The 19,045-nt window shown below is 29.3% G+C and overlaps 1 protein-coding gene across 4 annotated transcripts in view; it reads left to right on the top strand.

Moving 5' to 3' along the window:
- Positions 1–18,286, top strand: part of LOC129918321 (protein kinase C, brain isozyme) — a 246,542-nt gene extending 228,256 nt beyond the window's left edge. For all 4 annotated transcript variants that reach the window (XM_055998797.1, XM_055998796.1, XM_055998795.1 and 1 more), the window contains 11 exons: positions 10,390–10,546; positions 10,660–10,777; positions 10,873–10,983; positions 11,098–11,229; positions 11,342–11,515; positions 11,574–11,665; positions 14,015–14,216; positions 14,391–14,579; positions 17,475–17,615; positions 17,678–17,826; positions 18,155–18,286. In XM_055998797.1, the coding sequence (XP_055854772.1) occupies positions 10,390–10,546; positions 10,660–10,777; positions 10,873–10,983; positions 11,098–11,229; positions 11,342–11,515; positions 11,574–11,665; positions 14,015–14,216; positions 14,391–14,579; positions 17,475–17,615; positions 17,678–17,826; positions 18,155–18,173 (1,484 nt within the window). In that variant the 3' untranslated portion in view covers positions 18,174–18,286. The remainder of the gene's footprint in view (positions 1–10,389; positions 10,547–10,659; positions 10,778–10,872; positions 10,984–11,097; positions 11,230–11,341; positions 11,516–11,573; positions 11,666–14,014; positions 14,217–14,390; positions 14,580–17,474; positions 17,616–17,677; positions 17,827–18,154) is intronic.
- Positions 18,287–19,045: the final 759 nt, after the last annotated feature.

The following is a 19,045-nucleotide window of genomic DNA, read 5'->3' as shown; positions in this document are numbered from 1 at the left end:
GAAAACAAAAACAAACTGAGTGAATTAAAAAAAAAATAATTTTTAAATACAAAGTTAATTTAAATGAATTAAAAACTTTTTCTGAGCTGTTGTGGTTAAGAAAAGAACAAATAAATAAAGCTCAGAAAAAGTTTTAATTCATTTAAATAAATTTTGTATTTAAAAATTATTTTTTTTTAATTCACTCAGTTTGTTTATTTTTTTTAATTACTTTCAGTAACCTTTTTTATGAAATAAAAGTTATTTATTTTTATTAAAATAAACTGGGCTTTAATAAAAAGCACAAAAAATTAATACTCATTAACGTGTTTTTTTTTTTTTGACTTAAATGATATGAAAGTGTAAAAAACAACTTAAAAAACGAAGAAAATTGTATTTGATGCAAAATTGTGGAGAAACGGTTGTCCGCAGAAAAAAAAGTTTTGAGACAAACTAAAACTGTAATAAATTCTTAATTGGTTGTAAAAAAAATCTTTTAAATCAAACGTAGCTTGGCAAAGATAAAGCCAGATAAGGGAAAAGAGAACAAAAATCATAAAAACCGTGGTAACTCGAAAACGGGACGAAAACGAGAAAATTACCTCTTAAGTTTTTCGACTTAAAATGACCTCAGGAATCCATGGTTTTCGTTTGGGGCGGTGTCTGTGGGACACCCTGTATATTACCTTTTCTGCTTCGGAATTCAACTGATAATATAAAATGGTTTTGTTCAAAAAAAAATTAATTTTAATTTTAAAAAGCAATACGGCAACATCGGCAATTTTTAATCTATAGAATTTAAAGTATTTAAATTGAACACGACCGACTCAGTTGGTATTGCCATGTTCAAAGGAGAGATCCTGAGAACCCCGTCAAAAAAGCAATATCATACAACGTTCCAACACGAAATAGAAAGAAAGGTAGGCCTAAAAACTCCTGGTACAAGCAAATGCAAAACCACCAGCATTCAGTTGGCCTTAGAAATGGAACAATACAAAACCGGGAGGCTTGCCGCCGATTTCTGAGGTCAACCCGGCGAACCCCACAGGCGGATCACTAGTGTGAAGCAGTTACGTGGGATAGTTATGATCCCCTCGACATCGAGATCGTAACAGCGCCGAGAAAAAGGAAGAAGAAGAAGAAGAAGAAGAAGAATTTAAAGTATTTTTAATTGCCTACGTTTGAAAAAAAATCGTCAAAATCAGAGCTGTTCGGCCGGGTTCCCTAATAATTTGCTTTAATTACTCTTCTAAACGACAAACGACTTTATAAGGGATAGTTGTTTAAAAGTTTCATTCGGAGCAAACAATAGAAGCATTTCAAAAATTGTACAATTTCAAATTTTATTTTTTTTTTCCAAAGATGGCAACATGACGAAAAAAAATCTATGGAAATATTACAAATCTTATCAATTTATATAGGCGTTGAAGAAGTAATGATGGTTTTTTTTTTTGAGAATTTGATCAAAAATTTTAAATCCATAAAATAACAGCACCTTATTCTCTCAAAATTTGTTAATTTTTGGATCTAACGTTTAAGTTTTTTTTTTTTGCAAAATCAATTTTTTGAAAACGGACTTAAAAACTTTTTTGAAACTTTGGTTTATGCGTCTATTAATATTTTATTTTTAGTGGTATACTTCAATATTATTTTTAAGATTTTCAATTTTTGCATACGAAAAAATAATACTTAATTTAACGGTCAAAAACATTTTTTATATAATTTTTATTTTAAGGTTTATTAAATTTATTACAAAATTTAATTAAAAATATAATTTATACGTACATATCGCACCCTCAGTGCAAAAAAGCGATAAGTCAATGACATTTTTGAGATAATGATGAGGAAATGTTGCTTTTTAAATTACCTTTCTTTTGAAGGGGTTCTTGTTAACGTAAACGAAAAATTCGAAAGATTATGACTGTTTGTATCCAATTCCTACTATATCAAAAGTCAAACTCTTTCCTAATTTAAACAATTTTAAAAAATAAATTTATTAAAACTACAAAATAAACATAATGGTTCTTGTAATAGAGCTTTGACATTATGGAAATTGCTGTCCCATGGAAAGTTATAGGGGAAAGTTTAGAGTCAGTATGTATTTTGCAGAAGCGTTTTCTCGAAATGAACTTTTTTGAGTTCTCGCTCTTTTGCACTGAGGGTGCGATATTATCAATTTTTCCATAAAAAAAACTACAACATTGTAATCAATTTTTATCATAAGAAGAAACGTGTGAAAATTATTAAAAATTTGGTAGAGTCATAAAACAGAAATATTAATGGACAATGAAATGAATGAAAATTTCAAAATAATTCAGTAGCCAGTTTTCGAAAATATGTATGATTTTTCAAAACAAAAATTGAAACTTCGTTAAAAAAATATCTAAAAGTATTAGGTCTGTTTGGGTACTGCCTAAAACAGAAATATTTCTACTTTTTTCAACATTTTCAGCCCAATTCCTGTTTGGGTACTCTGAAATTGTGTAGTTTTGCACAATATTTTTGACAAAAGTAGAAACATATATTTCTGTTTTATGCAGTACCCAAACAGACCCATTGTTTTGAAAATATTTCTTAATTTTGGCATTCTTCTTCTTCCTTTTCTCGGCGCTGTTATGATATCGAGGTCGAGGCTCCTTTTAACATGGCAATACCAACTGAGTCGGTCGTGTTCATTTTTTTCTTAATTTTGGCAAAGGTTACTAAAACGTTTTTGTACAAAAATTTTTGTTGAAACTGGTTTCGTCGTTGAAGCGAAAGTTAGACATCAAGAAACCCCTTCTATGACAAGTACCTGTTTTATTCAAAGGGTAGGACCTTATTTGCCAGAACCTACATGTACCTTAGGGTGGGTCAAAAAAATCGAAATTCTTTTTTTTGGATTGGTACTCCGAAAAATCGATTGCTAGACCCCTCTAGAATATACACGCCAAAAATGAGCTCTTTATATTAATGGGAAGGTCCTCCGCTTTGCAATTTTCCATTTTTACATCAAGCTTCTACTAAAAAAAAATAATTTTTTTATTAATTGACTTTTTAGCAAATTTCTTTTCATATTCTTGTAGGAAATTGAACGCTCTACAAAAAAGGCCTTATACACTTTTTTCGTTTATCTAACCGTTGAATAGATATTTGAGGTTCAAAAATCGAGAAAATCTTTAAAAATTCGTTTTTTGTTCTTAATTTTGTAACAAATTGAAAAATTATAATGATCAAACGCGCAAGACATATTCTTGTTGGAAATTGATTGCTCCACAAAAAAGGTCTTATTAACTTTTTTCATTAATCTAAACATTCTAAAGATATTCGAGGTCAAAGTTAAAAAAAAATATAAAAACATTTTATATTTTTAAAAAAATTTCTAATTCACTGAAACTTTATTATTTTCAAATTAGCAAGATATATTCTTGTAGGGGCTTAAACGTTCTACAAAAAATTCCTTGGAATGAAATTGATTGCTTTAACCTTTTAGAAGATATTCGTATCCAAATCGCAATGCATACGGGTCATAAGAAAACTATTGAAATCAGTGAGCATTGGTTTGGATACGAATATCTTCTAAACGGTTAAAGCAATCAATTTCATTCCAAGGAATTTTTTGTAGAACGTTTAAGCCCCTACAAGAATATATCTTGCTAATTTGAAAATAATAAAGTTTCAGTGAATTAGAAATTTTTTAAAAATATAAAATGTTTTTATATTTTTTTTTAACTTTGACCTCGAATATCTTTAGAATGGTTAGATTAATGAAAAAAGTTAATAAGACCTTTTTTGTGGAGCAATCAATTTCCAACAAGAATATGTCTTGCGCGTTTGATCATTATAATTTTTCAATTTGTTACAAAATTAAGAACAAAAAACGAATTTTTAAAAATTTTCTCGATTTTTGGACCTCAAATATCTATTCAACGGTTAGATAAACGAAAAAAGTGTATAAGGCCTTTTTTGTAGAGCGTTCAATTTCCTACAAGAATATGAAAAGAAATTTGCTAAAAAGTCAATTAATAAAAAAATTATTTTTTTTTAGTAGAAGCTTGATGTAAAAATGGAAAATTGCAAAGCGGAGGACCTTCCCATTAATATAAAGAGCTCATATTTGGCGTGTATATTCTAGAGGGGTCTAGCAATCGATTTTTCGGAGTACCAAATCAAAAAAAAAAAAATCGATTTTTTTGACCCACCCTAATGTACCTATTTGTTTTTTTTTTTTTTAAGTGACGTTAGAAAGTCACATTCTTTACATCTTATTTGAAGATATTCCCAGACAGCACAATACTTAGAATACTTTTATTACTGAACTGAAGATAGGTATCTGGGGCAATAATAAAGATATCGGAAAGATTTAAAGGTCTCGAAAAAGAAATCGAAAACCTTCAGAGAAACATATTTTTGTTTCGACAACAAAACTCTCGTTAACAAGTGTAATTTTTCAAAATGTATTTTTTTAATACATAATATACATAGGTATATATGTATAAACAAAAATCAGACAGATAAGATTGCTAATCTTTTTCACTAGGGTTTTGTTTTTCTGAATAAATTTAATAAAACAAATCAAAAGGTATTTACCGTACGAAAATGCATTCTCATGGAATTAAAAAATAAATGCATTAAAATATCGCCAACCACACAAAAACTGACAAAACATAATGTGATTTAAACATTAAAAATTCTTATAATGCCCAATGAAACTTGAACTAAAATTTGCCCTTTTAAAAATATTTCACCGCATTCGTTATCGTAAAAACAAAACAAAAATATTTTAGCGCTGGTTTATTATTTTTGTACACCTACTGCATCAAAATCAATAATTAGTTTAATAAATTATAAGTGATCATTTTCAACAATACCTATATAGCAAAATTTTCTTTCGCAAAAGTTTTCTTGCAAACATTTCAGTAAAAACAATACAAAATTAGTTTCATAACAAAGAGCCTTGCAAAATGTTCATACTTTTACCTTACTGCTGTAACTTTCTAACAATATATTTGATTGCTACCAGAAATAATCTTTATAAGGACATTGGCATAATAACAATTATTCAAAGTAATATCCCTTCAACCAGGAATTCGCAGAAAATGAAAAAAAAAAAAAAAACCTTTTCCAAATTTGTTTTGAGTTGAAAACTTACAAATGTCATGCAAAAGTACAAAAGTTAAATTCGCAATAATTTGCCTGAATGCTTTTTCTTAGAATTAAACTTGTCAGAGTCGGTACCTTATACCTTCTACATAAGTCAAATTTTACGTCGTCCATAAACAAAATTTTATTACAACTTTATTCTCTTTTCGTCTCAGCAGTTGACAGTTGTTCCATATCTTCTACGCTGTCCTTATTCAAATTGGAAAAACCCCATGAAGATAATTGGAAATTCATTGCGAGTTGAGAGGTACACATCTTAAAAACAATTTTCTAAGAAAGTCCATTACAAGAAATCTCTGTCACTACAATTGAACATTTTCTTCCCTATAAATTTTGTTCGTTAGAAAGTCTATAGAACTCAAACTCTGTGAGAGCCTCTGATTACATTTATCATTACGACGACGACAAAAACGACTGTCTTTAGAAATACTACGATGATGATGATGGCACCACGTCTTTTCGTCCTTTCGTCCATTAGACATTATTTTCTCGCAGAAATTCAATGCAATCATGTATATATGACTTGGACAATATACTACTTTTCTGCCAACTGAGATAGAGACAGATAATGAGAGTGTAGCTCAACCAAATGATGGGTTTGATGATTCCACTTTCCATTCAAAAAAGGACGAAGCGCAAAAAAAAACATGTCCTCATTTTTCTTTTGAAAAAGTCTAAATCAGATGATTCTTGAGAGTATGGTCGGGCACTTTTCAAGATGGATGGATTCCTAATGAACTCAGATTACATAGATAGAAGGCAGAGAAGTAAAAAACATCCAAGGATACCAATGAGAATGATGTCGCGTTTGCCTTGAAAACAAAAATAAATCAAGTTTTCATGTCCATGATATATAATTTTAAATTCAGGATCTTTAATTTTAAATTTATTTGCCAAATATCATGCTTTTAGATATTGAAAGACAAAGACATCTGGTTCAATATAGCCCAGGGTCGATGAAACCAAAAAAAATCATAGTAGGATGAAACCCATTGCAAAAGGAGGTGAATATGATAAAAATGAAGGGAAAAAGAAATTACGGGCGAGCCGAGTTCGGGAAGTGGTAGGGTTGAGTTTTTAATGGTAAAAAATGGTATATCTCGATTTCCGGCAAAACTACAAGTCCTATGGAAAAAAGTTGTATGGCAAGGTTGTAGGTAATAAAAGGATCTACAACTTATGTATTGACAATTTTTTCACATAACCTCAAAATTTATGTAAAAAATTTAAAAAACCGAGTTTTTGGTTTTTTATTTTTATCTTTTTCAAAAAAATGTTTTTTTTTTTCTACGAAATTTGGTGAAAACTTACCTTATTATGTCCCGAATACAAAGTAATTTATTTGATTTAAAATATTTATTTTTTAACCTTTTTTTTTACTTAATACCAAAAAAAACACCCTAATTTTCAATGGAAAATTCACGTGTCAAAATATCAGCTTTTTTCAAAAAATCGGTGAGCAATTTGTTCGTTAAAATCTCTACTTTCCAATAGTGTAAACAAAAATTTACATTAGTATACCATAGTACATGTTCTCGCTAAATGCAAAAAATGAAAAAAAGCTAAAATTCGAATTTTTTTATCATTATTTACAATTTTGGCCTATTTATTAAAATTTACACTTAAATTACTCAAAAACCGTAACATTAATCAATGTAACATAAAATCTTACGGTTTTTGAGTAATTAAAGTGTACATTTTAATAAATAGTCCAAAATTTTTAATAATGATAAAAAAATTTTCGAATTCAAGCTTTTTGCATTTACCGAGAACATGTACATTTTTTTGAAAAAGATAAAAATAAAAAACCAAAAACTCGGTTTTTTGAATTTTTCACATAAATTATGAGGTTATGTGAAAAAATTGTCAATACATAAGTTGTAGATCTTTTTATTACCTACAACCTTGCCATACAACTTTTTTCCATAGGACTTGTAGTTTTGCCGGAAATCGAGATATAAACTCAACCCTACCACTTCCCGAACTCGGCTCGCCCGTAATTTATTTGTCCCTTCATTTTTATCATATTCACCTCCTTTTGCAATGGGTTTCATCCTACTATGATTTTTTCTTCCTTTTTAATGTTTTTGAAGGCTTCGGCACTGGTCTAATATTCATTAAGAAAATCGAAGATCGAGGTCGGCATAATGTATTGAAAGCATATCCTTCCGCAGCCAAGATAATATCTTAATTATATTATATTGCAGGAAAGGTGTGTTTGATTTTATTGCAGAAAGCTGCACATAGATAGAAACAAATATATATGTAGATGGAAAGGTTTTTAAAATGTAATACTTGTACACAAATTTGACTTTGTTGGTCTCGATACTCAACCGATTTGCTTGAGTGAGCAGTTAAGGGTTTTGATTTGAATGATTCTCTAGATATAGCACCAAAATGAACGGTACTTCCCATTAGATCAAAATAGAAATGCTTGTTTTTCTCACAAACGACTCCAACGATTTGGATTAAGAAAATACGAGAGGTAAATTTTTCAGAAAAAAATATTTTTGGATTAAAATATAAACTCATATTTTTTTTTTTTTTTCTTGAAAAATCAATAATTTGAAAACGACCAATGAATTTATTTGAAACATTAGGTCTGTTCCATACTTTTTGTCCACTAAATTAGGAAGTCTGTCAAATTAATGAGAGTTGGGAGAGAATTCTCTCAGTACAAAATAAAACTACGAAAACTGCCAAAAAGTCTGGAACAAGTTGAACACCATTACACAGCACAATTTCATATTTTATGCTTAATTCGATAAACATAAACACTTTTTTAATGCAAAGAACACGTAAACGCGATTCAATTTAAAAATCATTACAGTTTGATTTTTTTTCTTTTTTATTTATTTTTTTGACATACTTCAACTTTTCATTTGACAGAACTCATATTTCTGCCGGAAGAAATTCTTTGGGCTAAATTTGTCAGGGTGGGTAAATTTTTTACTCTCTCGTGAGCACTCTCTTCAATACAATTTTTGAAGTTGGGAACAGACTCTGACCAAAAATAACCAAATATTACTAATTTCGGCAGTTTCAAACTGAGTGTGGAACGAACCTATTTTTTCTTGAAAATTTTTATCAATAGTCGGCTTAGAGTGAAAAACAGTATTTTTTTTTTTTCTTTTTTTGGATTTCTTGCGATTCCCGGAGTAATCCCCAAGTCTACTTAAAATTAGTTCATATTTGTATAAGCCTGAATGGTAGCAACAGATGTTTGAGGTTAATCTCAATTCTCAATAAGGCTTAATTTTTTTGCATGATAGTTTTTGGATCCTATACAGATCGTTTTTTTTTTTTAATTAATTTTGTTGGAACAAAAATTATGGTACCTGTCATATAAATACTAATTTTGGAAAAGTTTAATTTTCTTAAAAACGGTTCCTACGATTTATCTATAGATTTAAGTAATAGTTTTTAGACAAAGTTTACCATTTAAATAATTTTTGTATTCGAAGCGTTTCTTTTTTTTTAATCTGGTTTCTCCCAAACTACTGATTCAATTTTTTTATTAAAATATATAAAAATTAAATGCTGTTCGTTAGTCTCGCTAAAACTCGAGAACGGCTTGACAGATTTTCCTAATTTTGGTCTTGAATTATTTGTGGAAGTCCAGAGAAGGTTTAAAAGGTCATACCATACGCCTATCCTTAATAGTTTTTGTGCATATCAGGTAGGTCTAACGTTCGGCAAAAATCTATTTTGAATACTCCAAACAAAATGTTATTATTATTTTTTGGAATGATTTTTATTGAATTTTAGGTGATTTTATGACTGAAGAACTGCTGAACCGATTTAGCTAAAAATTGATGGAGAGTTAGGCTAGCACCAGGAGAAGGATACAGGATACTTAAAAAAAACTGCATTGTTAATGCATTTTGTTTGTGGAATAAGCCCACTAGGCACTACAAGATTTTCGCATCTTATGCATCCAAATAAAATTCATCATGTCCATAATGTGCATTTTGTCTAAAAACATCATTTAAAAAAATTCCAAACTTATGGCACATGAACTTAAGGTATTTTACGACGATGGATCTTATGTCACTGAAACTAAGACAATCTGGCTTCCCTTAAAATAGTTTTGCATAAAAAACACTTTATAATTTGAACTCAAGATTCGCCAAAGCAAGTTTCAGGAACGGGTTTTTGAGAAAAAAAAAATCATATTTGATATCTACGATTCATCACCAAATCAAAGTTGTTTCAACTTTGGAAAAAAACATCAATTTAAATAAAAAAATGAAAAAATTGGCAACCACTGGAAGATATTTCCTGTTAGTTTTTTCAACATTAAATCAACGTTGAACATATTACATTTTACGTTGCGTTTTTTTGCCTCAATGAAGGAGGATTCACACTGGCTAACTTACTATAAAAACGAGCTGTCGTTTGGTCTAATCGACCGAATACTATGTCTCATGGAAACACGAACTCTTAAAAAAAATGTTCCCAGACATCATTACTAACCACAAAAATAATGAATGCTTGAAGTTTTCATTCCGAGGCTCACGATGATACTAACCGATATGCCGTTTGTGTTTGAACGACTTCAATTTTCGGTCCACCTTGCATTCTCCACTACCACTAGAGTCACAAGTTCAATCGTTGAAAGTTTGTAATCTGAATCTGATCATGAGGTCAATATATATGTGGCGTGTTTAGGGTTCACGAGTCTAAAAAAACATCTGCGTAACGAAAAAAAAAACCCATGCACCAAAATTCATGTCCAATAGTGAATTTTAAAATACTTGAATTTTTTTACTTATATTTATTATCCTCATTTCCTCTAAGGCACTTCAGTAACAAAGGCATTAGTTTAAGCTAGATATAGACTGACAGACATACAGTATTGCATATCTGATTGTTATCTCGAGCTCCAGGGCTTCAAAATATTTCCTGTTTAAGACGTTTTGGTTTATCCACAAAGGTTATTTGAAGGCTTTATGAGTTATTCAAAAACGACAAATATAATTCTTATAAGATGCTACTTCTGTTTCAACTTTTTTTTAATCCTTAAACATTTTGTTTGTGGAAATTAGAATCGACATGCAAAAAATTGACCTTTCCATCTAAAGTCACATAGACGTTTTGGGTTAGTATGCAAATTCTACGCAATCCTTAAGATTCAAAAGGTTTATTTTTTCCACATGTCACATCTTAATGTGAAATTCTAGGAAATAGCTTTTTTATATAAAACTCTAAAGAATTTTCCTAACAAATAAATCTTTACTTATCTTGTTTTTTTTTTTCTATTTCTAGTTAACGAAGGTGCTAACCTCATTCCCATGGATCCAAATGGCTTAAGTGACCCATATGTCAAAGTCAAACTAATTCCGGATGAACATGAAAAATCCAAGAAAAAAACACGGACCATTAAAGCCTGTTTAAATCCCGTGTGGCATGAAACTATCACCTAGTGAGTTTGAAAACCCCTTTTTTTCTTATTTCTTTTTTTTTTTAAATTCGAATTTCAAGGTAATTTTCTTTTCTTCGCTCTTCAACTTTGTATTTTTTTCTTATTGTCCTTAGTGAACTTAAGCCAGAAGACAAAGATCGTCGTGTTCTTATTGAGGTTTGGGATTGGGATAGAACATCCAGGAATGATTTTATGGGCTCGTTATCCTTTGGCATATCAGAAGTTATAAAGGTGAAATGAAAATCCTTGTTTTTTCTTCAAATAAAATCTATATGTGTGAAATACAAATAAATGAAAAAAAAAATAACAATTTCAAATTACCTTAGAATCCCGCAAATGGATGGTTTAAATTGCTCACACAGGAAGAAGGTGAATTCTATAATGTTCCTTGTGCCGATGCCACACAAGATTTGATCAAACTCAAGAGCCAAATGAGGGTAATTATTATCTTGACACAGAACCGAAAGGAACTGAAAAAAAAAATTCCAAGACATATCCTTGAACTTTTTCAATTTTTCATGATATTCTTTGTATCTTCGTTTATTGTATAGAGAGCATCAACAAAGAAACCCCTTGTCATGCGAAGTGATACAAATACAACACATATTGCATCCAAACGTGACATGATTCGAGCCTCGGATTTCAATTTTATCAAAGTCTTGGGCAAAGGATCTTTTGGAAAGGTAATCATTTCCTCTTGAAGGTTAAATCCAAACCAATTTTTTGTCGTCTTTTGTTTGGCTTATTTGTTTATTTTTTTTTTTTTTTTATTTTATATGACACTCTCATCACCAGGTAATGTTGGCTGAACGAAAAGGAACAGAAGAATTGTATGCGATTAAGATTTTGAAAAAAGATGTCATCATTCAGGATGATGATGTTGAGTGTACGATGATTGAAAAGAGAGTCCTGGCCTTGGGCGAAAAACCACCATTCCTTGTACAGTTGCATTCGTGCTTCCAAACTATGGTAAGTTGGTTGTTTTTTAACAAAAAGGATTTTCTGATTATTTATGAAATTTAAAAAGGATCGGCTATTTTTTGTTATGGAATACGTAAATGGCGGAGATTTGATGTTCCAAATTCAACAGTTTGGAAAGTTTAAGGAACCCGTTGCTGTGTAAGTAAAAAAAAAGATGTAGGTTTGTATTTTAGGCATTTTTGAACCCTTAACAATAAAACAAACAAAAAAATAACACAAAATGGATACCGAAAGCTTGTTATAAATTCGAAAATTCATCAAAATAAATTGATAAATTAAAAAAATTCTTGGTGACAATCTGGAAAATCTTTCTAAACAATAAATTCTTTAATAAAACTTGATTCTTAAAAGTCAAAATCCTGTATTTTTGTTCAAGGCATTAAAAATAGCACCAAAAATTATTAATACTTGTTGCCATGTCACCATGTCGCCTTGTCGCCATGTCGCCTTGTCGCCTTGTAGCCTTGTTGCCATGTCGCACGGTGCGTTGACTAGTGGACAAAAATAAAAAAAATAAAATTCCAATATTGATCTTCTAGGCTATGGAGCTGGTCAAGCATATGTTAAATTACTGTTTTTGGCTGTTTTTAATTTTGTTTTGCTCATTTTGGGGGATTAGCGGGTATTTCAAAAGCACTGAAAAAAATTTTAGTCATTGTGATAGCTCGAGATTTTATTTTTGTGCATTTTCATTTGGTTCGTGTAAGAAAAATACCAAAGTTTTTTTTTTTTTTGTATTTGTGAATAATAATCATGGATACATTGAGAACTTGTATGAGTAGTTATATTTAATTTTTTAAATAAATTTGAATTTTAGTGAATTATCGAAAAAATGAACGACTTTTTGAAAGGTGGATTTGTTTTGGAAAAAACAGGGGTGAAGATGAAGATATTGAGTTTATTTTGAATTAGTTAAATACTAGCAACTGCCACATAAAGTGTTTTAAGAAAAAAATTGATAAATTTCGACATTAATCTTGATCCGAGGGGGAAGCAATGCATAAAAAAACAGCTTTTTAACGCTTTTTTCCATTTTGGTTATTTTTATAAATTAATTTTAGCAAAGTATAGTAACATTTTTAGTGTCGTTACACTGTATTAATATTTTACTTTGCGGAAATGTAAAGTTTTCATGCTAATTTTTGCTAACCTGAAAAATTTTCAACATTTCTAGGACAAGGTCAAATCTTTAAAAATTTAAAAATTTTTAAAAATTAATTTTTATAAAAAAAATCACGAATTGAATATGATAATAATTATTCTGTATCAATTGAAGATAAAAAATGTTATCTACATACAATTTAAAAATGATCTAAAATACGTTTTTTGACTCAAACCTCGAGGATGGGAACAATGTTCATGCTTTCGTCGAGAAGCATCATGAAGCTAATCTTAAAAATAGACTTACACTTCCTGATAGCATTTTAACCTATCTGCAAAATGTTTCCCCTCTTGATAAAGTAGAACTAGTCATGGAAGACACAAACACTACACTTAGAAGCGTCGTCAAAGTGGGCGTGGCAGAGGGCGGAGAGGGTCAAAGCTATTTTATATTTTTTTAACTCATCTAGGTAATAAAATTTCCTAAATTTGGTGCAAATGGTGCAAACCGTTTTTAAGGTATAAACAATCATATACAAAAGTAGGCGTGGCAAGGGGCGGAAAGGGTCGAAACTATTTTTTTATTTTTACACTCATCTAGATAATCAAATTTCCTAAATTTGAATTAAATGGTGCACGCTGTTTTTTAGATATGTATAAATAATCATATACAAAAGTGGGCGTGGGCGTTTCGTCAAATTTTTTAGATTTTCTCTTAATTACATCTACAACAATTTTTCTTTGCAAAATCAATTCCTTTTTGGAAAATTGATTTTTGTCCACCATCTCCATACAATCGCCGCACTGTGTGTCGCCTTGTCGTCATGTCGCCTTGTCGCCATGTCACCTTGTCGGTTCACAGGTCATTTAAAATCTTCTGTTTGAGAAGTACACTGTGGCGTATGCGCAACATTGTTTTCTATATTAAATATTGATTTCTTGTGATTCTATAAAAACGAAAAACATTTAAAAAAAAATTTGTTTTGCTTTTTATTTTAAAGTAAATTTTAAAAATGTTTTTTTAGCCACTTTTAGTGTGTCCCTAAATTATTAAAATCACACAAAAATAAATTATATTTTTATTGCATTCATTATGTTAAGCCACCAAACATGACAAAAATATTTTCTTGAAACTGTTCAAATTTAATATGAAAAAAATGACTCGTTATTTTTCCTGACAATTTCAAAAACATCATTTTCACTCTCATTCCCTTACAAGTGGGTATCCTGCTATTTTTTTTAATAATGTTGTGTTTCATAAAATGCTTTTTTAAACCACTCTAACTCATGTGAAGATAAATAAATTTTTTATATAGATGTACCTATACATACTTTTCCTCGAATTTAATATTATATATTTTTTTGTTCAATGTTATATCCTTGTAGATTCTATGCTGCAGAAATCGCCGCAGGATTGTTCTTTTTACACACAAAAGGGATTTTGTATCGTGATTTAAAGTTGGACAATGTCCTTTTGGACGCAGATGGACATGTCAAAATCGCTGACTTTGGTATGTGCAAAGAGGGTATTGCTGGAGATAAAACAACAAAGACGTTTTGTGGTACACCGGACTATATTGCCCCAGAGGTATAAACTCTCCCACGACTATTTTTTATATGAACATGGGCATTTTCTCGAAAAACAATGATAATATAAATACTTAATATAATGTTTTTAAGGAATATGTTTTTTTTGCATTTTCTTTATTTTTTTAAATTTTCAATTTATTTTTTTTTTTTTTGTTGTGCATTCCTTATACAGATAATCCTTTATCAGCCCTATGGCAAGTCAGTGGATTGGTGGGCTTATGGTGTTTTACTCTATGAGATGCTTGTAGGGCAACCTCCATTCGATGGCGAAGACGAGGAGGAATTGTTTGCTGCAATTACAGACCATAATGTGTCGTATCCCAAGAGCTTAAGCAAAGAGGCCAAAGAAGCCTGCAAAGGGGTGAGTTGTTAGGGGAAATTAATTAATTTGATGTGTATGTAGTCGGTACGTGTAGGTACGTGCGATGATGGGTAGGAGAGAAATGGGTGAAGGTAATTTATGAAATTTCATTAAAAAGTATGGTAGGCGTGTGATGATAGTGTGGTGTCCTTTAAGGTGATTTATATTCCACCAGAGAGAGATTGCTTAAATTTAGCATCAAACTTATGAGTGGTGGTTTGGATGGGTTTGGTGCTGCGAATACTTGGTAATTTTTCGTGGAAGTATTTTACTTGTTAAAGGGCATGGAATATGTTTGTTTGTGTGTATAGTCTCGTTGTTTGTTAAGTTTAGTATTTGTAGAAGATTCAATTTTACCGCGTCATCGTCACGTTTTAACACACTTAGGAATTTCATGAAATTTATTTTAATCTATGGAGTGATAGTTATGCAAAAGACGTAGCTATTAACTAAAAAATTAAATGGAAGTTTTATTATTTGGGAGAGAGATTTGGGTTTGATGGTGAAATTAAGATGGAAGAAAGAAAAATTGTTTTAATTTTAAGCAATTTTTCACTAAGTGACATTTCTTATCTCTGCGTTTTATCTTAAGTAGCGTATTTATTTCTTTCTAGGTTAGTAGTGAGAAATCAAAAGATCTCTTTAAGCTTTATTCATAACAGCAAATGAAAAGTTTCTTGGAGGTCTGGTTGCTGAGTTAATTTGCATAGAAGCATTTTTTTTTCTTACATTCGGATTTTGATATCTGCGGAACAAAGTCTACAAACAAGTTTTAGTTTACGGATATGAGTTTACAGTGAACAGCCCTATGCATTTACGTAAAAATAATACAAATTTATTTTTTCCAGATTTCCGAACAAAATTTAAGGGGTCCCCTTACCGAAAAAAAATGCATTTTATAAAATTTCCTCCGAATTCATCGTGTTGTAAAACAAAGAAAGGTCGTTTAAAACCCAATTCATAACTAAAAACTAAAAGTTTATTGGAGGCGTAGTTGTTGAGATATTTAAATCCAAACATTTGTTTTCTTACATTCGGAGACTGATATCTCGGGACCAAACAAAGAAAGTGCATTTTAAAATTTTCAATTTAACTTCAAAATGCATTTTATGATGCATGATCAAAATTAATAAGAAAAATATGTGTAATTTGCTTAATTTGTAAACTGACAACAGAGATGTAAAATTGTCTCTTCTTAAAAAAAAATCGAAGAATAGAACAGAACCCGGACGAACAGCTCCGATTTTGATGGTCTTTTTTCAAGCGTCAATTAATTAGAAATAATTTATCCTTTATTATTAAAAATTGCCGCACATATGTGCAATGTGAAAAGGACAAATTGAATTATAATGTCATTTTGAATTATGTTGTTTTTCCTGAGCCTGAAAGCATTAATCTTGAATATTTGAAAGCAAAAATATCAACTCTTTTTTTAGAGATTTCAAATGATTCAAACTGAGAAAAGAATGAACAAAAAACTCTCAAAAAAAACTCGAAATTTTTGTTCTAAAAATGTTATATTATGGTTTCTATTGTTCAGATATTAAAGATAACGTTCTACAGGCGAAGGGAAAATGACAGTGCATCAGCATATTAGCATTTAAAATGCGATTTAAATTAATTTAAATTAAAAAAACAATACTTTAACAGTGGCAATTTTTAACCCATTGAGGTTAAAGCCGAAATATAAAAGATGAAGCATAACATGAAAGTTTAACCGTTATGTTAGAAGAAAAATTAACAAAAAAGTAATATAACTTGGCCGAACTTCTTTAATTAAATACATAATTTTCGCAGTATTTTTTTTTTTTTCATATCAGAAAATATAAAGTTCAGCCAACTTCCGCCATTTTGTTTTATGATTTGTTTTCTGCCTGGGTTAGTGGTTAAAAAATACTTAACCCATTTTCGCTATTAAGCTCCGAAATCCCATGTATGTAAACTTTTGACATATGTACAATGTACATATATTGAATAGCCCACAAAGGTGAACTGATGTAATTGTTTAGTCAGCCATAAATTTGTTTTAATTATTTTGTTTGCATCCTAACTGCAGGTCACTGTGGCGTATGTGTAACTTTTTATATTAAAAAAATTTATTGGTTAATACAAATTGTAAAATACGGTAAATAATTTTTGTAAAAATTGTAAAATACGGTAAATAATTTTTGTATTCATTAATAAACCTTTTTCATTTAAAAATACCAACAAATAAATTTGATCATCTTTTTGGGTCAAATATCCTTATGTGCGACGACGTTTGAATATAAAAGATTATCAAAAGTCCGAGCTGTTTGACCGAGTTATTACTCGTAAGTAATTTGCCTGTATAACTCGACTATAATAAAAGCTCTTAAAGTAAGTTTTATCGGTTTGCTTGCTTTCAAAAAAATTAAAAAAAAAAAATGTTTCATCACATATATCTTAAAAACTGTAAGCTGTAATCCGTAAAATATAAACTTGTATTCGGTTACCCTATTTAAAAGCTAAAAGTACACTAGAAATAGTCATTTTTCTTCAAAATTAATTTTTGTATAATATTAAACATTTTTGGATAGTAATAAGCTCCTATTTTAGAGATTTAAGACTTTATGTATAATTTTGCCATGAGCTGAATCAAAAAAAACCTATACTTTTTTCACCATTTCGAAACAGAGTTGCCATATTTGAATTATTTCACTACTTTTTTATGAAAGCTGTTATTAAAAAGTATTTTAAGATTGGGTCTTTTTAGTCTGTTAGTCACATTCAATTTCCATTAACAGAATATTAGTACTTACTGTTAATTGCAACTTGTTATTCTATTAAACTACATTGAATGCATTTAACAACCTGAACTGCCCGAAAGCAAATAACTATTTTTTATCATTATTACTAAAATATGTATATTTGCAGTTCCTAACAAAACAACCATCAAAACGACTTGGTTGTGGTGCAACTGGTGAAGAAGATGTTCGTTTGCATCCATTTTTCCGACGTATTGATTGGGAGAAAATTGAAAATCGTGAAGTACAACCACCATTTAAACCAAAGATTGTAAGCAAAATCAAAATAAAACTAAATTACAAAATATAATTTTTTATAATTTTCTTTAACAGAAACATCGCAAAGATGTATCTAATTTCGATAAGCAATTTACATCAGAGAAGACAGACTTAACACCAACCGACAAAGTATTTATGATGAATTTAGATCAAACTGAATTTGTTGGTTTCTCATATCTAAATCCCGAATATGTGGCAACAGTGTAAGAAATAATAAAATTCAACAAAAAAAAATCAATAAAACAGAATTTTTTATACAAAATTTCACACCGAAACAAAATTTTTGTTTTTTTTTTTTGTGTCTTTCTTAAAATTTCTGTTAAAAATCTTACTTTGTTATAAAATAATTTTTGTTAAAAATATTTGACATTATATAATTTTGTTATTAAAACAAACAAAAAAAAACAGAACAATCACCACCACATTTGTTGCATGAACTATTTTTTTTTTTATTATTTAAAATTGTTGTTATTTATTATATATAACTTTATTATAAGCAAATAAAATATTTGTTGTTTTTATATATATTAGAGCACGAGAATGCAATTAGGATGACCATATAACGGATTTATTTGCGTACGGTCGATATTAAGCACGTATTCACGATAACAAAACAAAAAAATCATTCCTTAATTATTATATAAAACAAAAATAAAAATAAAAACAAATTATCAACAACAAAAAATTTAAAAAAATATATTTATAATGATCTACATGTTATTTATTTAAGTTTAAAATGTTTATTAATTTTTTTTTGTTCATTTTTTTTGAAAAAGCTGTTAAATATAAATTATAAAATATTTATGAAAGTTTATGGGAAAACAAAACACTTAATGAAGTATGATATTAAAAATATTTAAAAAAAAGAAGATATTAAATTTATCGTTTTTATAATAATAAATAAAAAAAAAAGACGTCCTTGGTAAAAAAAAAAAAAACAAATCGGTAAAAATTATAATTAAAATCTTCTAATTATAAATAAGAATGCATTTAATAAGAAAAATATAAAACACTTTTAAAAACAAACAACAGAAATGGAATTTAAAAATTATAACGACTTGCAATTTTTTTTAGAAACGAAACCAATATAAAACGTTGAACGCATGAGATATTATACAAATGTATTTATACTCTATATAGCACAATTAACATAATTTCAATTCAACACAGAACAGCATATTAACAGTAAAATACAATCGATAAACTCACAACTCTAATAGAATAATTGGATATGTTCATAAACGTCTAATCTGCAACAACAACAAAAACTGCATTATTCATGAAACTTCCAAATTCCTCTCATAAATTAACAACTATTTACATACATTGTTTTCGCTTATCATTAAGTAGACAAGACGTTTATTAATCGTTCTCTACGAAAGAAAATTTAGTGAAAATACAAAAAAATGGGGTTTTATGAAA

Source organism: Episyrphus balteatus, chromosome 4, assembly GCF_945859705.1.
Source record: "Episyrphus balteatus chromosome 4, idEpiBalt1.1, whole genome shotgun sequence".
Lineage (NCBI taxonomy): Eukaryota > Metazoa > Arthropoda > Insecta > Diptera > Syrphidae > Episyrphus > Episyrphus balteatus.
Note: the sequence above shows the minus strand (reverse complement) of the source record. Positions and strands in the feature narration are given on the sequence as shown.